A 22,777-nucleotide genomic window follows, 5' to 3' on the forward strand; every position below is an offset into this window, starting at 1 on the left:
CACCCCCCAATGGCCGCTGTGGCCAGCGCACCACGCTGATCCGAAGCCAGGAGCCAGGTGCTTCTCCTGGTCTCCCATGTGGGTGCAGGGCTCAAGCACTTGGGCCATCCTCCACTGCCCTCCCTGGCCACAGCCGAGAGCTGGACTGGAAGAGGAGCAACCGGGACTGAATCTGGCACCCCAACCGGGACTAGAACCCGGGGTGCTGGCGCCGCAGGCAGAGGATTAGCCTATTGAGCAGCGGCGCCAGCCGATCTTAGAAGTTCTTTCTCAACCATTGTATTGTCTGTGTATACAAGGGCTGTTGATTTTTGTGTATTGATTTTATATTCTAGGACTTTACCAAATTCTTCTATGAGTTTCAGTAGTCTCTTAGTGGAGTTTTTTGGATCCCCTATATATAGAATCATGTCATCTGCAAGTAGGGATAGTTTGACTTCTTGCTTCCCAATTTATATCCCTTTAATTTCTATTTCTTGAAATTTCCAGGACTATATGGAATAGCAGTGGTGACAGAGGGCATCCTTGTCTGCTTCTGGACCTCAGTGGGAATGCTTCCAGCTTTTCCCCATTCTATGGGACACTGGCCATGAGTTTGTCATAAATTGCCTTGGTTGTGTTGAGGAATCTTCCTTCTATACCCAGTGTACTTAAGAGTTTTCATCATGAAAGTGTGTTGTATTTTATTACCTGCTTTCTCTGCAGCTATTGAAATAATCATATAGTTTTTGTTCTTCAGTTTGTTAATGTGATTTATCACTTTGATTGATTTTTGAATGTTGAACCATCCCTACATACCAAGGATAAATCTCACTTGATTTGGCTGAATGATCTTGATGTATTGTTGAATTCAATTGGCTAGAATTTTGTTGAGGATTTTTGTGTCTGTGTTAGTGAGGGAAATTGGTCTGTAGTTCTTTTTCTCTGTTGCATCTTTTTCAGGTTTAGGAATTAAGATAAGGCTGGCTTCATAGAATTTGCGAGGATTCCCTCCCTTTCAGTTGTTTTGAATAGCTTGAGAAGAATTGGAGTTCTTTAAATGTCTGGAAGAATTCAGCAGTGAAACCATTTGGTCCTGGGCTTTTCTTTGTTGGGAGGGTCTTTATTATTGATTCAATTTCCATCTTGGTTATGGATCTGTTTAGGTTTTCTGAGTCTTCATGACTCAATATAGGTGGATTGTATGTGTCCAGGAATCTGTCCATTTCTTCTGGATTTCTCCGTTGACATACAGAGAACCTGTAGTAATTTCTGATGATTCTTTTCATTTGTGTGGTGTCTGTTGTTACATTTCCTTTTTCATCTCTAATTTTATTAATTTGGGTCTTCTCTCTCCTTTTATTGGTTAGTTGGTCCAGTGTTTTGTCAATTTAGTTTATTTTTTCAAAAAACCAGATTTTCGTTTTGCTGATCTTTTTTATTTTTTTGATTCAATTTTGTTGATTTCTTCTCTTCTCTAATTATTTCTTCTATTAGTTTTGGATTTGGTTTGTTGTTTTTCTAGATCCTTGAGATGCATTGGTAGCTCATTTATTTGGTGCCTTTCCAATTTCTTGATGTAGGCACCAATTGCTATAAACTTCCTCTTAACATTGCTTTGGCTGTGTCCTATAAGTTTTGATATGTTGTGTTGTCATCTTCATTTGTTTCCAGAAATTTTTCATTTGTCTTTTGATTTCTTCATTGACCCACTGTTCATTCAGGAGCATGTTATACAGTCTCTGTGTGTTTGCATAAGTTCTAGAGGTTTCTGAGTTGCTGATTTCCAGCTTCATTCCATTGTGGTCCGAGAAGATGCATGGTATGGTTCAGATTTTTTTGAATTTGCTGAGGGTTGCTTTATGGCCTAGTATGTTGTTAATCCTAGAGAAAGTTCCATGTACTGGTGAGAAGAATGTGTATTCTTCAAGTGTAGGGTGAAAAGTTCTGTAGATATCTGTTAGGTCTATTTGGTCTGTAGTGTCGATTAACTCTGCTGTTTCCTTGTTGATTTTCTGTCTGGTTGATCTGTCCATTGCTGGAAGTGGGGTATTAAAGTCCCCCATTAGTATTGTATTGGAGTCTATGTCTCTTGTTAGATCGCTTAATATTTTGTTTAAATAGCCAGGTACCCTTAATTACATGCATATACATTTATAATAGTTACATCATCCTATTGAGCTGATCCCTTAATCATTACATAGTGCCCTTCTTTGTCTCTTAACAGTTTTTGTGTTAAAGTCTATTTTGTCTGATATTAGGATGGCTATACCAGCTCTTTTTTGGCTTTTGTTAGCACAGAACATCTTTTTCCATCCTTTCAGTTTCATCTGCATGTATCTTTGTTGGTGTTTCTTGTAGGCAGCAAATAGATGGCTTTTGTTTTTAATCCGTTCAGCTAGTCTGTGTCTTTTAGCTGGAGAGTTGAGGCCATTTACATTCAAGGTGACTATTGTTAGGAAACAACTTTGCCCTGCCATTTTCCCATAAATATTTCTATTTTTTACTTTGGATTTCTTTTGTACTTTTTTTTTTTTTTTATAATTTCCTTCCTTTACCTTTTTCGTAATGATGACCCTGTTTCTGTATGCAGCACATCCTTAAGCTTCTTTTGCAAGGCTGGATGGGTGGAGACAAATTCTTTCATTTTCTGTTTGTTATGGAAGGTCTTTATTTCACCTTCATTCTTAAATGTGAGCTTTGCGGGGTACAGTATTTTGAGTTGACAGTTTTTCTTTTTTATCTTAAGTCTTGAAATATATCTTGCCATTCTCTCCTATACTGTAGGGTTTCCTCTGTGAGTCTTCATTGGAGATCCTCTGAAAGTAATCTGGCATTTCTCTTATGTACATTTTAGAATTTTTTCTTTATGTTTTACTGTGGCGAATTTGATTACAATGTGTCATGGTGAAGATCTTTTCAGGTCATGTGTATTAGGAGTTCTATGTGCTTCCTGTACTTGGATGTCCCTTTCTCCAAATTAGGGAAGTTTTCTGTTATTATTTCACTAAAAAGGCCTTGTCATCCTTTATGTCTTTCCATGCCTTCAGGAACTCCTAGAACCCATATGTTGGGTCATTTGATAGTATATTGCAGATTCTCAACAATGTTTTTTATTTTTTTAAAAGATTTATTTACTTTATTTGAAAGAGTTACACAGAGAGAAGAGAGGCAGAGAGAGAGAGAGAGAGAGAGAGAGAGAGAGGTCTTCTATCAGATGGTTCACTCCCTGATTGGCTGTGATGGTCAGGAGCCAGGAGCTTCTTCTGGGTATCCCACGTGGGTGCTGGTAGCCCAAGGACTTGGGCCATCTTCTACTGCTTTCCCAGGCCATAGCAGAGAGCTGAATCGGAAGAGGAGCAGCTGGGCCCAGAACTGGGGCCCATATGGGATGCTGGCACTTCAGGCCAAGTCTTTAACCTGCTGCACCAAGGCACCAGCCCCTCAACAATGTTTTTTAGTTTTCTAATTTCTCTTCTTGTTTTTTGTCTGACTGTATAATTTCCTGCAATTTGTCTTTGTCCTTCATTGATTCTGTTAAGGTTTTCCACTGCATTTTTTATTTGTTCTATTGAATTCTTCATTTCTAAGATTTCATTTTGCTTTCTCTTTAAGATCTTGATTTCATGGGAGAGATTTTCTTTCATGTCATGTACAGATTTCACTAGTTTATCCATTTGCTTATTACACTTACGTAATCTTTTTTTTTTTTTTTTTTTTTTTTTGACATGCAGTGTGGACAGTGAGAGAGAGAAACAGAGAGAAAGGTCTTCCTTTGCCATTGGTTCACCCTCCAATGGCTGCCGCGGCTGGCGCACCGCGCTGATCCGATGGCAGGAGCCAGGAGCCAGGTGCTTCTCCTGGTCTCCCATGGGGTGCAGGGCCCAAGCACCTGGGCCATCCTCCACTGCACTCCCTGGCCACAGCAGAGAGCTGGCCTGGAAGAGGGGCAACCGGGACAGAATCCGGTGCCCCGACTGGGACTAGAACCCGGTGTGCTGGTGCCGCAAAGCGGAGGATTAGCCTAGTTAGCCGCGGCACTGGCTACACTTATGTAATCTTATCAATTTTTTGAACTCCATTTCTTGGATTTCTTCAAATTCTTCATCTTAACAATCTAGTATTGAAGTGATGAATTTTCGGGAGCATCATGTTGTGTTCCTTATTGTTTCTTGAATTAGTGCATTCATTTGACATTTTTGGAGGTGTTCATTGGTTTCTTCTTTATTTTTATTTATTTTTTGCTGTGGTGGCTTTTATCTTTGGACTGTGTTGATTAGTGGAATGTTTGCTCTCAGGGAATACCTGGTGTGGTGGGTGTGGCCAGGGAGCTCTGTATTCAGTGCTCCATAGTGAAGGGAGTGTTAAGGTGACACCAGGTTGGGCATGGCAAATCTCCTCTTTTTTTTTATTCTTTTTTCTTTTTTTAAATCAGTTTGGAGGTTTTTCTTCTGTTGGCATAGACTCAGCTCATTTCCTCTCCTCAAAGGAGACCAATGCCTGGGCGCTAGCCCCAGTGGGTATAATCTTCATCCTCACTTCCACAGGGACCACACAAAGGATCCGTGCAGTCCTTGGTGTAGGCAGACTCCCCAGCAGTGTCCCTCCCCAGGAACAGGGAGCCCTGAGGGTGTGGAGCCTCCCACAGTGACTGCCCAAAGTCCCAGCCACTTCCTGAGCCTCCCCACGCAGCCTCTGGGTTTTGAAAGCCCTGGCAGACAAGCCCCCCGTCAGTTCTCCGCACCAGACTCAGCTGGTTGCTGGGCACAGACACGAGCTGGCACAGCTGTTAGGTTTGTCCAAAATGGCACCTGCTCTGTATGGGCTTGTTACAAGATGTCGTTGCGGGGTGATCAGGGAGAGAGAAACGTCCTCCTCCCTTTTTTCCTCCTCTAGTTTTGCAGGTATACTGTCCCCCACAGGGCTCCAAGGCAGATTCTGTCCAGGCTTTTCCTGCAGCTTTCATCACCGGTGGCTTAGGCTGCTGCAGTCTGGTCTCACCTCACTCTCTAACACTGGTGCAGAGGCTCTTGGCTGCTGGCGTCCTGATTTGTGTGTGCGCACACCCTCCACGTGGGTCCGCTGTGTCCCTCTGATTGGAGTGGAGTTTTCCTTTGTCATTTTCTTCCTAACTCTTCCCTGAGACTGCATGGGCTCTACTTTTTAAAACTACCTTTTCCTAGACTAGAGTGGTAAGCTCCCTCCCTACTTGACAATCTTAATTCAATCCCTAGTTTTCTTTTTTACATTCTCTTATAATGATAGGTAAAGGCTTGCTAAAGTAGACTGAAGAACTCTTGATTACTGGTGGTAATATGTTGTCTGTGATCTGAATCAAAGCCAGTGGTTTGAATGAGATCTGATGTGATAGTTTTTATAATTTAGTGCATACTGCATTTCCTTATATGTATTATATAAATACACATATTACAACTTTTGTGTATGTATGTACAGGTTAAGAAATGGTATGAAAACAGCTGAATCTTCATTTTCACTAAGTATAAATTTAAAAAGTGAGCTGTTTAAGCTCTTTAAAAATTATTTACTTACTTGAAAGGCAGATTGACAAAGAAAGAGGGAGAGACAAAGAAAAATCTTCTACCTGCTGGTTCAGTCCCCAAATGCCCCCTCCAGCCAAGGCTGGGCCAGGCTGAAGCAGTGAGCCGGGAACTGCATCTGGATCTCCCCTGTGGGCGGCAAGGCCCCGTGTACTTGCATCATCATCCACTTTCTCTCCCAGGTGTACCCCCGGGAGCTGGATCAGAAACAGAGAAGCCAGGACTTCAACTGGCTCTCCATTAAGGGATGCCAGCGTCATCACAGAGGCTTAATCCACCGCCCCACATTCTGATTCCTAACTCCATTTGTACCACTTTTCTCTTCTCTGGAATATTTTATAAGTTTGCTTTTCATGGTATTCTTTATTTCACCAAAATATGAGTTGTTTTTTTTTAAACTAAGTTTTGAAGTTTTGTCCTTGTTTGGTCTTTTCAGTCTAAGGTTTGATGTCTGTCAAACCTGGACATTTTCTTGTTTAATTTAATTTAATTTCTGTGTATTTTCTTTGTTATTGCTGGATCTTCTGGTGCACTGTTTGATATTGAGTCACATAATTTGGTTCTCTTTTACTTTTTTTTCTTGTTGCTCTGCCTATTTGGCTCCCAGTATTTTTTTCCTTTTCTTCTTTCTAATAAATTTCAGCATTATCTTTAAACTTTCTACTAGATAGTTCTGCTTTTAATTTTTAGTTTTCAAGAGCTCATTTTATTTTTTTTTAAAGGTTTATTTATTTATTTGAAAGTCAGAGTTACACTGAGAGAGGAGAGGCAGAGAGAAAGAGAGAGAGGTCTTCCATCTGATAGTTCACTCCCCAGATGGCCGCAACGGCCAGAGCTGTGCCGATCCGAAGGCAGGAGCTTCTTCCCCATCTCCCACGTGGGTGTGAGGGCCCAAGGAGTTGGGCCATCCTCTACTGCTTTCCCAGGCCACAGCAGAAAGCTGGACAGGAAGTGGAGCAGCCGGGTCTCGAATCGACGCCCATATGGGACGCCTGCGCTTCAGGCCAGGGCATTAACCCACTGCGCCACAACGCTGGCCCCTATTTTAATGAAATTAAAACAAGTTATTTGAAAGGGAGAGAAGCAGAGGCAAAAAGAGCTCCCATCATTTGGTTCATTCTCCAAGTGCCCACACTAGCCAGGACAGGCCCAGCCAGGAGCTGGGAACTAAATTCAGATCTCTCCATGGGTAGAAGGAGCCCAACCACTTGAACCATCACTTGTGGCCTTTCTAGAGTCTTCATTGGCAGGAAGCTGGAATTGGGAGCCAGAGACTCTTAACTGCTAGGCCAAATGCCTTCCTGCCTCTCTTTTTAAAATAGCCTATTCTTGTTTTTTAAATATACTATCCTTTCATCAATTAGAGACCCTATTTCTTGATGTGTTAATTTTTTCCTGATATTGTTTCCATTTATTCTCAGGTCTTTTAAAAAATCTTGTGGAGGCTGGCGCTGAGGCCTAGCTGGTAAAGCCGCTGCCTGCAGTTCCTGCATCCCATATGGGCGCCGGTTCAAGTCCTGGCTGCTCCACTTCTGATCCAGCTCTCTGCTATGGCCTGGGAAAGCAGTGGTAGATGGCCCAAGTCTTTAGGCTCCTGCACCCAAGTGAGAGACCAGGAAGAACCTCCAGGTTCCTGGCTTTGGATTGGCACAGCTCTGGCTGCTGTTGCCATTTGGGGAGTGAGTCAGTGGGTAGAAGACCCCTCTCTCTCTCTCTCTCTCCCTCCCTCCCTCCCTCCCTCTGCCTCTCTGTAACTCTACCTTTCAAATAAATATATATTTAAAAAAAAATCTTGTGAATCATGGGTATCTATTTTTTTTAAAGATTTTTTTTTTTTATTTGAAAGGCAGAGTTACAAAGAGAGGGATCTTCCAGCTGCTGGTTCACTCCCCAAATGGATCCTGAAGCCAGGAGCAAGGCGCTTCTTCCAGGTGTCCTGTGTGGGTACAGAGGCCCAGGGAATTGGGCCATCTTCTGCTTTCCCAGGCACATTAGCAGGGAGCTGGATTGGAAGTGGAGCCGCCAGGATTCGAACTGGGACTCATCTGGGACACTGGTGCTCTAGGCCATGGTTTGACCTGCTGGCCACAGCACTGGCCCTAGAGATAACTATTTTAAGTGAAGGGTGCTGGAATTGTAAGCCTCCAAATGTGTAGTGGGGTCTGTCAACTAGTTGGCTTCCTTATAGGCTGATAAGTAGCTGGCGTGACTTTTCCTTGATGGACTATTAACTGTGTCATAGACTCTGTGGTTATTTTGCTGCATAGTTTCTGATTTTTGTAGACAAGAGTTTTCTAACGGGCCAGGCCAAAGCTAGGAGCCAGGAGTCCTGCATGGGCGGCAGGGCCCCAAGTGCGCGACTGTCTTTCACTGCCTTTCCAGGCGCATTAGTAGGGATTTGAATTGGAAGCTGAGCAGCTGCTCCCATTTGGGATGCAGGTGATGCTAGCATCTTTAATGCCACCCCCCAGTGATGTGTTCTAGTTGCTTTGATGGTTTTCTTCATTCTTGTGGAACAAAGCCATCTTTTATTAGAAGCCTTTTGTGTGCATTATGCAAACTGAGAGGAATCTCAGTTTTAAATTAGATAAAATAAATTACCTTTCTTTTTGTTCAAATCTATAAGATCCAAATCCTAGTAATCAGGCTGGCTTATACATTTTTTAAAAGATTCATTTATTTATTTGAAAGGCAGAGTTAGAGGCAGAGAGAGAGAGATAGGTCTTCCATCTGCTGGCTCACCCCCCAGCTGGCCGCAGTGGGCCAAGCTGTGCCACTCTGAAGCCGGAAGCCAGGAGCTTCTTCCTGCTCTCCCACGCAGGTGTCGGTTCAGGGGCCCAAGGACTTGGGCCATCCTCCACTGCTTTCCCAGGCCACAGCAGAGAGCTGGATCGGAAGTGGAGCAGCGGGACCTCAACCAGCGCTCATATGGAATGCCAGCACTGCAGGCGGCAGCTCCACCTGCTATGCCACAGCACTGGCCCCATATACATTTTTATAAATTGGATTGAGAATAAATGTAAGAATTTGTGAGATTTCATTTAGTGTGTCTCTTGAATGGCTTCCTTTTAATCCCAGAGTATGATAACTTGATTCTCTAAAAGCTTTATTGATGTTGGGGTAAACTTGTTAAGTAAATTCATCATAAAATTAGAAACAAACATATGTTTTGCTGTACTTGAGTACTATAGTTAATTGAGATTTAAAATCATAATTTTTTTTTGTTTGTTACAGTGGAACTTAATAGATTTGTTTAAATTTCAAAAAATAACTTTGCAGAGGCTGGTGCTGTGGCTCACTAGACTAATCCTCCACCTGCGGCGCCTGCATCCCATATGGGCGCCGGGTTCTAGTCCCGGTTGCTCCTCTTCCAGTCCAGCTCTCTGCTGTGGCCCGGGAAGGCAGTGGAGGATGGCCCAGGTGCTTGGGCCCCTGTATCTGCGTGGGAGACCAGGAAGAAGCACCTGGCTCCTGGCTTTGGATCGGCGCAGCTCCAGCCATTGCGGCCATTTGGGGAGTGAACCAATGGAAGGGAGACCTTTCTCTCTCTCTATCTCTCTCTCTCTTTTTCTCTCTCTCACTGTCTGTAATTCTACCTGTCAAATAAATAAATAAAAATTAAAAATACTTTGCAAATGAAATTTATAACTTGGTAACCAGTTATTTTAAATAATTAGCTACTGAAGAGTTCAGTATCTTGACTATAATAATTTAGTACTGTTTTAAAAAAAATTTTTTTTTTTAGGTAGAAGAATACATGTTCACTTACGGTGAACAAGAGTATGTTCCCAAATTCAATCTTGGGTCGCCCGCCCTTCACTCCAAGCCATCAGCAGCATAGTAACTTCTTCACCCTGTCTCCAAGTCTTTACTCACACCAGCAGTTCATAGATGCACAATTCAACTTTCAGAATGCAGAGTAAGTATGGTGTTGTTTTCACTCGTCTTGTTTATAAATTTTATTTTCTGTTGCACGTGGAGCTTTTTTTGTATGAAATGTTTGAAGGTAGAGAAGGTGTTGTCATTTCTTGTGTTCTTTTAATTAGTGAAGTATTTAGTTTCTCTGAAGTTTGTTTTTCAGAAAAAAAATATACAGACTACTGCTGTTCTTTTTTGTTTTTGTTTTTGGTAGCCTGTCTAGGGCCGTGTCATTACAGCAGCTTCCATATGGAAATGTCAGTCCAATACAGACCTCAGCTTCTCCATTATTTCGAGGAAGGAAGTAAGTACTTTTCACTTAATTACTTTAGGAGAAAATGATGCAGTTTGGAGAACTGTATAACAGGGCATCTTACATTAAAATTTATAGGCAATATGTTCTAAACTTTGTTTTCTAGGATCGTATTATCTCACCAGCCACAAAATTCTAAAACTCTTATGTGCTTTATCAATTTTAGGGATTCTTTTGTTGATTTAATTATTGAAATGATTATAAGTTTCAGATGGAATGAAGCTATATTTCTTCAACAAGCTATTTTCTGGTCAAGATTTCTGACTAAATCATCACATGGTTATAATAAAGTACCCCAGACTAGGGGCGTTAAATAACTGAGTTGTTATTTAATCTCTTAGTTCTGGAGGCTGGAAGTTCAAGATCAAGGTGTGAACTGGACTGGTTTCATTTGAAGCCTCTCTCCTTGGCTTGTAGGTGGCTACCTTCTTCCTACCATGTTCTCACGTGGTTGTCCCTGTCTTTGTTTTCTGTGCATCTCCTCTGAGGGCACCAGTCATACTGGATTAGGACCCATCCTAAAGACTGCAGTTTAACTTAATTACTGCTGCAAAGGCCTTGTCCCTGAATACACATTCTGAGAAAGATTTATTTACTTCTGTGAAAGAGTTAAAAGAGAGAGGGAGAGACAGAGAGAGAGGAGGAGAGAAATCTTCCATCTGCTGGTTCACTCCTCAGATGGCTGCAACAGCCAAAGCTGTGCCAGGCTGAAGGCAGGAGCCAGGAGCTTGTTCTGAGTCTCCCACATGGGTGGCAGGGGCCCAAACACTTGGGCCATCTTCTGCTTTTCCCAGGCCATTCACAGGGAGCTGCATCAGAAGTGGAATAGCTGGGACACGAACCTGGTGCCCACATGGGATGCCGGTGTCACGGACAGCAGCTTAATCTGCTACACCACAATGCTGGCCACTCATAACTCTTTCTTTCTGGTTAATTTACTGTATGTTTTTCTTTTGATTTATTTAAATCTTATACAGGCAGTATGATGTATATATCCATGATACCAGATATTAGTAGAGTAAAAATTTCTACATAGACATAAGGCTTTATGCAATCAAATGAGGAGCCAATTTATTTTCACTTACCTATTCAGTGAAAAAATTCATATATCATGAAATAATTATAATAGAATTTAAGGAATGCTATTAAAATAACATTTGACAATACATAGCGAAATGTTGCTATAACTTTAAAACCTGGGCTGGCGCCGCGGCTCACTAGGCTAATCCTCCGCCTTGCGGCGCTGGCACACCGGGTTCTAGTCCCGGTCGGGGCGTCGGATTCTGTCCCGGTTGCCCGTCTTCCAGGCCAGCTCTCTGCTGTGGCCAGGGAGTGCAGTGGAGGATGGCCCAAGTGCTTGGGCCCTGCACCCCATGGGAGACCAGGAGAAGCACCTGGCTCCTGCCATCGAATCGGCGCGGTGGGCCGGCCGCAGCGCGCCGGCCGCGGCGGCCATTGGAGGGTGAACCAACGGCAAAGGAAGACCTTTCTCTCTCTGTCTCTCTCTCTCACTGTCCACTCTGCCTGTCAAAAAAAAACAAAAAACAAAAACAAAAAAAATACAAACCTGTAATAATGCAAGCAGAGAATAATGAGTCACTCACTGTGTAGTAAGCATTGTTCTACGGACTTTATAAGGAGTGTTTGTTGATGTCTCCTAGGCAGGTGCTGGTATCCCTCTTGAGGAGAAGCACACAGGGTAGCAGTGACAGCAGGGATTTGACATCTAGTGGTCTCCTGAACCTCACGCCTGTGTGCAGAAATCGTCCTTTAGGGTTGTCGGGACGGTTGTGTAAGGATTCGCACGGTGTTGACTGTGTTCTGATTTTCGTTTATTAGAAATTTCCCTGATGGCTGATTTCTGAATCATGGTTGAAAATAAGTTCCATTATTTGTAATTATACATTTTTTAAAAAGTTTTATTTTCTTTATTTGAAAAGCAGAGTTACACAGAGAGAGAGAGAGAGAGAGAGAGAGAGAGAGAAATCTTCTGTCCTCTGGTTTATTCCTCAAATGGGCGTAACAGCTGGAGCTGGGCCGGTCTGAAGCTTGGAACTTTTTCTGGGTCTCCCACTTGGGTGCGGGGGCCCAAGTAGTTGGGCCATCTCCCGCTGCTTTTTTCCCAGGCACATTAGTGGGGAACTGGATTGGAATTGGAGCCTCTGGGACTCGAACTGGGATGCGAGTGTGATGTGTGGCGACTTATCCCACTACACCACAGCACCTGCCCCAGTTACACATGTTTCTAAAACTAAAGTTGGCATTCTGAATGGAAGATATGTGGCATATATAACTAAATTATTTTTATATTTAAAAACAGTACGCATGGGATGGTTCAGGTACCAGGTGAGATGCCGTGTCCCATATCATAATGCCTGGGTCCACTTCTTGACTCCACTTCCTCACTCCACAGTCCTACCAGCGTGCACTCTGGTTGGCAGTGGTGATGGTTCCTGCCACCCATGTGGGAGATCTGTGCTAAGTTCTCAGCTCCTGGTTTGACCTGGCTCCTGGCCGTTGTGGGCATCTGGGGAGTGAACTGGTGGATCGAAGCTGTCTCTTGCTCCCTCTGTCTCTGCCTCTCAAATAAATAAATGCATTTTAGAAAATAAAAAAAAAAGGGCCGGCGCCGCGGCTCAATAGGCTAATCCTCCGCCTAGCGGCGCCGGCACACCAGGTTCTAGTCCGGTTGGGGCGCCGGGTTCTGTCCCGGTTGCCCCTCTTCCAGGCCAGCCCTCTGCTGTGGCCCGGGAGTGCAGTGGAGGATGGCCCAGGTGCTTGGGCCCTGCACCCCATGGGAGACCAGGAGAAGCACCTGGCTCCTGGCTCCTGCCATCGGATCAGCGCGGTGCGCCGGCCGCAGCGCGCCGGCCGCGGCGGCCATTGGAGGGTGAACCAACGGCAAAGGAAGACCTTTCTCTCTGTCTCTCTCTCTCACTGTCCACTCTGCCTGTCAAAAAAATAAAATAAAAAAATAAATAAATAAAAAAAAACCTCCTATGTGTTTAACACTGTATACTGTAAATCTATCAAGGAGATAGGAATTGACATAATCCCACAGTAGTATTATGATAAAAACATCAGGTGGTTCTGATCTGTAGCATTTAGAGCTTACAAGGCATTGGACCATTTTTTATGGCATAAAATCTTACCTGCATGAAAAGCTTAATGTCATGTAAATAATTTTTCCCAACATATATTTGCTTTTTAGTTATTTTTCCTCTTTTTATTTTGAAAATTGTTAAATTTCTTCCAAAACTTAGAGTAATACAATGAATATCTTCATGGCTTTTACCTGGAGTATTCAATTAAATATTGCCATATTTTATTATTTCTGTGTCTCTTTTTGTTTTTACTCTAGTGGATTTTTTTTTCTCTGAACCATGTAGGAATTGTTGACATTTTACTTAATCCCAGAACGTCAGCTTATTCCTCCTAAAACCCTGGATGTTCTCCCATATTCCCAGGATACATTGATCGTGCCCAAGAATTAAAAACAGCTGCTATAATCTGAAGTTCAGTTCAGTTTCACATTTCTTTAGTTGTCCAATGTCTTTATAGCTTTTTGGGAAGGCATGTGATGTTGTCTTTCCTGGGGTTAGCCAGAACACAGGTGTATTTGAAGAATGGTGGTTGTTGTTGTTTTTAATATTTATTTATTTATTTGAGAGTCAGAGTTACACAGAGAGAGGAGAGGCAGAGAGAGAGAGAGGTCTTCCATCTGCTGGTTCACTCCCAAATTGGCTGCAGTGGCCAGAGCTGTGCCAGTCGTATTCCAGGAGCCAGGAGCTTCCTCTAGGTCTCCCAAGCTGGTGCAGCGGCCAAAGGATTTGGGCCATCTCCCACTACTTTCCCCGGCCACAGCAGAGAGCTGGATTGGAAGTGGGGTAGCTGGGACCCAAACCCGCGCCTATATGGGATGCTGGCACTGCGGCTTTACCCACTATGCCACAGCGCCGGCTCTAAAAATGATTTTTTTAAAAAGATTTATTTATTTATTTGAAAGTTAGAGTTACACAGAGAGAGGAGAGGCAGAGAGAGAGAAATCTTCTATCCGATGGTTCACTCCCTAATTGACCGCAACTGCCAGAGCTGCACTGATCCGAAGCCAGGAGCCAGGAGCTTCCTCTGAGTCTCCCATCCGGGTGCAGGGGTTCAAGGGCTTGGGCCATCTTCTGCTTTCCCAGGCCATAGCAGAAGCTGGATTGGAAGTGGAACAGCTGGGTCTCAAACCGGTGCTCTTATGGGATGCCGGCGTTTCAGGCCAGGGCATTAACCTGCTGAGCCACAGTGCCGGCCCCATCCAAGGATGTTTTTTAATGTATAATACTTAGCTCATTTAATCTCCTGTTCCTTTTCTTAGAATTTGTATCTTTTGTTAGTGATTTTTGTTTTGTTTTGTTATTTTTTAAAAGATTTTATTTATTTGAAAAAGTTACAGAAAAGAGGTAGAGACAGAGAGAGAGGTCTTCCATCTGCTGGTTCATTCCCCCCCCACATGGCTGTAACGGTGGGAGCTGCGCCGATCCGAAGCCAGAAGCCAGGAGCTTCTTCTGGGTCTCCCATGAGGGTGCAGGGGCCCAAGGCCTTGAGCCATCCTCCACTGCTTTCCCAGGCCATAGCAGAAAGCTGGATGGGAAGAGGAGCAGCTGGGACTAGAACTGGTGCCCCTATGGGATGCCGGCGCTTCAGGCCAGGGCTTTAACCCACTGCACCATGGTGCTGGCCCCCTTAGTAATTCTTTAAACAGACATTTTTCTCCAAAGTTTTCACTGCTGAGTTGAAGCGTCGGGGTAGATCCAGTGTGGGAGACCCAGTTGCAGGTGTATGTATAGTTTGTTTTTCTAGATACGTTATTACTATTCACTTTTTCTCAGGTATGAAGAGGCATTTCTTGTGCTGAAAATGAAGATTTTTTAAGAGTGAATAATGTGGCTTTCCTAAAAGAGTCATAGAATTATCATGATATAATTATGTATTTCACTTTTTTCAATTTGTTATTAGAAGTTTATATTCTTAATTACTAAAATATGTTGTTTGTTTCCAGGAGATTAAGCGATGAAAAAAACCTTCCTCTTGACGGTAAACGGCAGCGTTTCCATTCACCCCACCAAGAGCCAACCATAGTAAACCAGATAGTGCCTTTAACAGGTGAACGAAGATACTCAGTGCCGCCGTTGTTTCATGCACACTTTGTACCAGATGTAGTCAGATGTGTTCCACCTTTTCGAGAAATACCATTTTTAGAACCTAGAGAAATCACACTACCTGAGGCCAAAGATAAGGTAATAATAATGTAGACTTTAGTTTTACCTTTTGGGATTTTAATATAAATAACATGTTAGAGGAATCAGAAATAATTAATGTCCTGAAATAAGTAGAACACGCCTCTTTTTGTTTAAAGTACTGTTTGACCCAGATTTCTGTTGAAATATTATTTTGTTTTTATTAGTTATGCTTCTGTGTAGTGCAGCTATCAGGATACCAGATTTTTCCTGATTCATAAAAATCTGGGTGTTGATGCAGATACCTGCACTTTGTTAGTTAGCAGACTCTTGTTCTGGTTAGAGAAGAGTTTGTATATGGTTATGGTAATAAAGGATTAAAAAGCATTTTCTTCTGGGGTGTTTGTGTTGATGATGAATTCTTTAAAATGGGGAGTCCAGGAGCCACTGAGTGCTACGTTTATCAGAAGCAGTGTTTAAGCAGAGTTTCACATAAATGAGATGAAACTGTTTGAAGTGTGCTTCTTGGAAAATGAGAGCACTGGGGAATAATGAGTTACGGAACCCCTGATGTTAGAAGCAAGTCTTTTCTCTCCCTCTGTTCAGTGAAGCCTTGAACACCTCCAGGTGACGGAGACGTGGATGATGTGAACGTCTGCATTCTGCTGGACTGTCTGCAGCTCAGTCTTGCTGTTTTTGCATTTCACAGAGCGGCCCCACTCTTGAGAAAAATGACATTAGTAGGCTAAGAAGAAGCCTGAAGAAAGTGTAAATACTGTGTTTTACACATCTTTGGGCTTCTAGCAATAAGCATAGGCCTGGAACATAGCACATGTTCAGAAAATTTTGAGTCAGAAAAGCAATATCTGGTTCGTTCCTTAATTATGTTGCTGTTTATTACTTGATCATTTTTTTTTTAAAGATTGATTTTATTTATTTGAAAGAGTTACAGCTTCTCTTCCAGTCCAGCTCTCTGCTGTGGCCCGGGAAGGCAGTAGAAGATGGCCCAAGTACTTGGGCGCCTGCTCCCGCGTGGGAGACCAGGAAGAAGCACCTGGCTCCTGGCTTCGGATCGGCGTAGCCCCAGCTGTAGCAGCCATTTTGGGGAAGGAAGGAAGGAAGGAACACCTTTCTCTTTGTCTCTCTCTCTCTCTCACTGTCTAACTCTGTCAAATAAATAAAAATTTAAAAAATTAAAAAAGGTTTTATTTATTTGAGAGGCAGGGTTATAGACAGGACAAAGGTCTTCCATCTGCTGGTTTACTCCCCAGATAGCTGCAACAGCCGGGGCTAGCCTGATCCGAAGCCAGGAATCAGGACCTTCTTCCGGGTCTTCCATGTGAGTGCAGGGGCCCAAGGACTTGGGCCATCTTCTGCTGCTTTCCCAAGCCATAAGCAGATAGCTGGATAGGAAGAGGAGCAGCCAGGACATGAACTGGCACCCACATGGGATGCCAGCGCCACAGGCAGAGGAGGCTTAGCATATTATGCCACAGCGCCAGCCTCTTTGATTCCTTTTTATAACAGAATAATATCCCACTGTATGGAAATATCACATGTTATTAATGCATTCCTCAGCTGATGTACATTTTTGGTTGTTTCCACCTATGGGCTATTATGAATAATGATGCTATGAATTTCTATATATGAATTTCTGTGTGGGTGTGTGTTTTTAATTCTCTTGGATATGTCCCTACATGTGAGATGGCTGGGTCTTGAGGTAGCTTCTTTAGTATTTTGAGGAACTGTCAAAGTGTTTTCTAGAATGGTTGCACCATTTTATATTTTCATCGTCAGCATCTGAGTGTTCCAGTATCCTCACTTCCTTGCTGATACATGTGAGCCTTGTTACTTTCTTTGTGATTATTGCAGTTCTAGTGGGTGTGAGTTGGGCTCTCATCTTGATTTCGATATGCATTTCACTAATCACTAATGATGTTTTCTTTTCATTTGCTTGTTGCATTTGTCTTTGGAGAAATGTGTGTTTATATTCTCTGCTTATTTTAAAATTGAGTTGTTATTATTGCTGAGTTGTAAGAGCTGTTTATATATTCTAAATACTAGGCCCTTGTCAAGTGAAGGATCTCCAAATATTTTCTCCTATTCTGTGACTTGCTATTTACTTTTTTGCTGGTGACCTTTGTAGCACAAAAACTTTTCATTTTTATGTAGTCCAGTTGATTTGTTTTTCTTTGCTTGCTTGTGTTGTTGGTATATCTGAGGAACCATTGCGCATTTCAAAGTCATAAAAATTAATGCCTATATGTTCTAAGGATTTTATGGTTTTAGTTTTTTTTTTTTTTTTTTTTTTTTTTTTTTTTTTTTTTTTTGGCAGGCAGAGTTAGTGAGAGAGAGACAGAGAGAAAGGTCTTCCTTCTGTTGGTTCACCCCCCCCAAATCCCCCCCAAATGGCCGCCACAGCCCGCGCACCACGCTGATCCGAAGCCAGGAGCCAGGTGCTTCTCCTGGTCTCCCATGGGGTGCAGGGTCCAAGCACTTGGGCCATCCTCCACTGCCTTCCCAGGCCACAGCAGAGAGCTGGACTGGAAGAGGAGTAACCGGGATAGAATCTTGGCGCCCCAACTGGGACTAGAACCTGGGGTGCTGGTGCCGCAGGCAGAGGTTTAGCCTAGTGAGCTGCGGCGCCGGCCTGGTTTTAGTTCTAACATTTAAGATTTTGATCCATTTTGAGTTTTTTTTTTTAATATTTATTTATTTGAGAGTCAGAGTTACAGAGAAAGAGAGGGAGAGACAGAAAGAGAGAGGGAGCGATAGAGATGTCTTCCATCTGCTGGTTCATTCCCCAAATGACTGCAACAGCCGGAGCTGGACCGATCCAAAGCCAGGAAGCCAGGAGATTCTTCTGGGTCGCCCAAGTACTTGGGCCATCTCTGCTGCTTTCTGAGGTATGTTAGCAGGGAGCTGGATTGAAGTGGAGCAGCTGGGACTCAAATTGGTGCCCATATAGAATGCCAGTGCCGCAGGCAGTGGCTTTACCTGCTACACCACAGTGCCAGCACCTCAGCTTCGTTCTTTTGCTGTTGGTGAAGTTATCCTAGCACATTGAAAAGACTGTGCTTTTCTGCCTTGTAATTCTTTTAACATGAAGTAGGAAAAACAGTCTTACCAAAACCAATAGGAAAGAGGAAAAACCAAAATAAAATTAGAAAAGACTGACTCAGGCTGTTTGCCAACCCCTTCTTCCCTTGTTCTTTCTGCTTTCTTTGCTTCTCATTTTGAAGAGTCTCTCATGATACTATATTGTGAAAGCCTTTGGTGTAAACCAAATCAATTCAGTTCTTTGAATGAATATGTAAAAATCTTTTACTTTAAGGGGGGTTTTAATACTTGCGCATGTAAGCCATTAAGCCCATTTTTTTAATCAGAGATTTTATTTATTTATTTGAGAGGTAGAGTTATAGACAGTGAAAGGGAGAGACAGAGAGAAAGGTCTTCCTGCCGTTGGTTCACTCCCCAGATGGCTGCCACGGCCGCAGATGCACCGATCCGAAACCAAGTGCCAGGTCTTCTTCCCAGTGTCCCATATGGGAGCAAGGGCCCAAGCACTTGGGGCGTCTTCTACTGCTGTCCCAGGACATAGCAGAAAGCTGGGTTGGAAGAGGGGCAGCTGGGACTAGGGCCGGCACCCGTATGGGATGCCGGCAATGCAGGCTGTTGCTTTTACCCACTGCGCCACAGTGCCAGCCCCTCTTTTTGTTTTTAAAAAGTTTTTTTTTTTTAGTTGTTTATTTGAAAGACAGTGACAGAGAGGGAAAGAGAGAGCGTTCTTTCTGGTTCACTCCCCAAATGCCTGCCACAGCCAGGTCTCATGTGAGTGGTAGGAATCCAAATACTTGGGCTATCATCTGCTGCCTCCCAGGTGCATTGGCAGAAAACTGGAGGGAAAGCAGAGGCAAGATGGCATCCCAGGCTGTTCAGTGTGGGATGTAAGTGTCCCAGGGGACAGCTTAACCTGCTGTACCACAACACACACCTCAAACTGCTTTTTTCTTTGCCTCTCTCTCTAAGATTTACTTATTTTATTTGAAAGGCAGAATTAGAGATCTTCCATCCACGGTTTACCCCCCAGATGGATGCAACGGCTGAGCCTGGGCCAGGTGGAAGCCAGGAGCTGGGAGCTTCATTCAGCTCTCCCACATGGGTGCAGGGGCCCAGGCACTTGGACCATCTTCTGCTGCTTCCCCAGGTCCATTAGCAGGGAGCTGGATGGAAAGTAGAGCAGCCAGGACTCCAGCTGGTACCCATTCGGGATGCCAGCATCACAGGGAACAGTTTAACTCGCTGTGCCACAGCGTCAGCCCCCCAGACCAATTTCTTTGGGTGTTATTCCACCTGCATTATTATGGGGAAAAGAGAGCAAGCAATTACTTTTTTTTTAAATATTAAGATTTAATTTATTTATTTGAAAGGCAAAGTGACAGAGACAGAAAAGACAGAGCACATATACACACACATACGCAGATTGTATGTATTTCTGCTCAGTCCCCAAATGCCTACAGCAGCCAGGGCTGAGCTAGGCTGATGCCTAGAGCCTGTAGCTCAATCCAAGTTTCCTATGTGTGTGGCAGGCATGCAGGTACTAGAACCATCACCTTTGGCCTCGCAAGATGTGTTCTAGCAGGAAGTTGGATTGGAAGTTTAACAGGAATCCAAATCCTAAGCACTGATACAGAATTTAGGCTTTCTAAGTGGCATCTTTACTGTGCCACCACACCTGCCCCCTTTCACTCTCCCCCCTTTTCTTTCTTTCTTCTTCTTCTTCTTCTTTTTTTTTTTTTTTTTGACAGGCAGAGTGGACAGTGAGAGAGAGAGACAGGGAGAAAGGTCTTCCTTTACCGTTGGTTCACCCTCCAGTGGCCGCTGTGGCCGGCGCACCGTGCTGATCCAAAGGCAGGAGCCAGGTGCTTTTCCTGGTCTCCCATGGGGTGCAGGGCCCAAGCACTTGGGCCATCCTCCACTGCACTCCCGGGCCACAGCAGAGAGCTGGCCTGGAAGAGGGGCAACCGGGACAGAATCCGGCGCCCCAACCGGGACTAGAACCTGGTGTGCTGGCGCCTCAGGCAGAGGATTAGCCTAGTGAGCCGCGACACCGCCCCCCCCCTTCTAATAAAAGGTTTATCTATTTTAAAAGTAGAGAGACAGAAAGGTACTACTGTGTTTATTCTGTCACTGAACACTTTTTATTTTTTTAAGATTTATTTATTTATTTGAAAGGTAGAGATACAAAGAGAGATCTTTTACCTGCTAGTTCACTCCCCAAATGGCCTCAATGGACTGGGCTATGCCAGGCTGAAGCCAGGAGCCAGGAGCTTCTTTTGGGTCTCAATCATGGGTGCAGGGCCCAAGCACTTGGAGCATCTTCCACTGCTTTCCTAGGCTATCAACAGGGAAGTGGATTGGAAGTGGAGCAGCCGGGACTTGAACTGGTGCCCTGAGGATGCTGACACTGCAGGTGGAGGCTTAATCTTGTACACCGGAACACCAACCTCAAGTGAACACTTTTTAAGAAAATATCGGACCAGCACTGTGGCCTAGTAGGTTAATCCTCCATCTGCAGTGCTGGCATCCCGTATGGGCAGCAGTTTCAATCCCAGCTGTTCTACTTTGAATCCAGCTCCCTGTTGATGGCCTGGGAAGACAGTAGAAAATTGCCCATGTGCTTGATTCCCTGCATCCACATGGGAAAACCTTAGGAAGCATCTGGCTCCTGGCTTTAGATGGGCCCAGATCTGGCCATTGCATCCCTGTGGGGAGTGAACCAGTAGATGGAAAACCTCTCTCAGTCTCTCCTTCTCTTTAACTCTTTTTTTTTTTTAATTTTTATTTATTTTTTATTTTTTTGACAGGCAGAGTGGACAGTGAGAGAGAGAGACAGAGAGAAAGGTCTTCCTTTTGCCGTTGGTTCACCCTCCAATGGCCGCCGCGGCCAGCACGCTGCAGCCGGCGCACTGCGCTGATCCGATGGCAGGAGCCAGGAGCCAGGTGCTTTTCCTGGTCTCCCATGGGGTGCAGGGCCCAAGCACCTGGGCCATCCTCCACTGCACTCCCGGGCCACAGCAGAGAGCTGGCCTGGAAGAGGGGCAACCGGGACAGAATCCGGCGCCCCGACCGGGACTAGAACCTGGTGTGCCGGCGCCGCTAGGCGGAGGATTAGCCTAGTGAGCCGCGGCGCCGGCCACTCTTTAACTCTTAAAAACGAAAAGAAAATATTTATCAATGTCTGCTTGTTAGGCATTCTATAAATTCTGTGTCATTTAGTTTTTTCAAGAACCCCATCGCATGGGTATTGTTCTTTTTTTTTTTATTTTTATTTTTTTTGACAGGCAGCGTGGACAGTGAGAGAGACAGAGAGAAAGGTCTTCCTTTTCCGTTGGTTCACCCAGCAATGGCCGCTTCGGCCAGCACACCACGCTGATCTGAAGCCAGGAGCCAGGTGCTTCTCCTGGTCTCCCATGCGAATGCAGGGCCCAAGGACCCGGGCCATCCTCCACTGTACTGCCAGGCCACAGCCGAGAGCTGGACTGGAAGAGGAGCAACTGGGACAGAATCCGGCACCCCGACTGGGACTAGAACCCGGGGTGCCGGTGCCGCAGGCGGAGGATTAGCCTGTTGAGCCGCGGTGTCGGCCACGGGTATTATTCTAATTTTGTTCAGGCTCAGAAAGCTAAATGGCTTGTTCAGTGTCGCAGCTAGTAAGTGGCAGAAACAAGATCTGACCTTTGTTTCTGAAAATTACAAAAAGGAAGAACTTTAGTGCTTCAAATTCAGGGGTAGGAACTGACATTCTTGGAACTGACGGTAGAACCAGGTGAAATGGGGTAGTAGTAAGTAATAGTTATTGAATGTCTTTGCAGCATTGTGCTCAGTAGTTTATCTGGTCCTCATGTGAAGTATAAAGAGAACAGATGAGTCAGTATGACGTAGAAGTAGGACAGTGGTTTAGGATCTTGAATACACAGAATGCCAGCGAAGGTTTGTGAGTAGAGGAGTCGTGTGATCAAATTTGTGTCTGCAGGAAGCCAATTCTCGTGGAGTGATGGAGTTTGATTTGGAATGAGATGGGCCTAGAAGATGAGTGATTGCCTTGAAGGCTGTTAAATTTGTCATATGGGAGGTGCCGACTTTGTGTTATGACAGATGGTAGTGAAAATGATAAGAGGAACAATGTGGAAGGAGAATTGATTGAATGTATGGAATGATTGAATACAGTGGACAGAGGGAGCAAAAGACATTTGCGAACCTGGTGATTTGTTTCTGAGCTACCAACAGAGAAAAAGAGCTAGATTTTGGACACATAAGCTGACTGAGAAAATAGTAAAAAGTATTTCCCATTTGCATGGGAAAACCTGCTGTAATGCTTGTGCTCTTGAGAAACCTTATGTTTTACATATTGTGCACTAAGCATTTAGGGCTTCTGGGAAGCAGGGCTGGAGTAGACTGTTTTAAGCAACTTTGTAAGTAGAATACTGTCAAGGGTTAGGAAATAGTTTGGGCAGACCAGGCAGGCAGCTTAGCATGTTGCTGCAGGGAATATTAAAAATATACGAAATAGGATCAGGTGTGAGACAAGACTCTTGAAAGATGATGCTTTTAGGCCATTGCGGCTGTTTGGAAGTGAAACAGCAGATGGAAGATCTCTGTCTCAATCAATCTTTCTCTCTCTCTCTCTCTCTGTCATTTTGCCTTTAAAGTAAATAAATGAATGTTGTAAAAAAAATCATGCTAAACGCAGCTGTATTTATAAGTTCCATGAAAGAAACAGA

At 44.0% G+C, this 22,777-nt stretch overlaps 1 protein-coding gene across 9 annotated transcripts in view; it reads left to right on the top strand.

Moving 5' to 3' along the window:
• TENT2 (terminal nucleotidyltransferase 2) overlaps window positions 1–22,777 on the top strand; it is an 87,637-nt gene that overhangs the window by 8,042 nt on the left and 56,818 nt on the right. For all 9 annotated transcript variants that reach the window (XR_016220346.1, XR_016220347.1, XR_016220343.1 and 6 more), the window contains exons 2-4: window positions 9,283–9,456; window positions 9,670–9,759; window positions 14,816–15,053. Coding sequence is in view for 5 of the 9 variants with exons in the window: in XM_008261869.5 (XP_008260091.3) it covers window positions 9,320–9,456; window positions 9,670–9,759; window positions 14,816–15,053 (465 nt within the window). In the remaining 4 variants the exon portion in view is untranslated. The remainder of the gene's footprint in view (window positions 1–9,282; window positions 9,457–9,669; window positions 9,760–14,815; window positions 15,054–22,777) is intronic.

This window comes from Oryctolagus cuniculus, chromosome 14, assembly GCF_051225735.1.
Source record: "Oryctolagus cuniculus isolate XC-2025 breed Fujian yellow rabbit chromosome 14, ASM5122573v1, whole genome shotgun sequence".
Classification (NCBI taxonomy): domain Eukaryota; kingdom Metazoa; phylum Chordata; class Mammalia; order Lagomorpha; family Leporidae; genus Oryctolagus; species Oryctolagus cuniculus.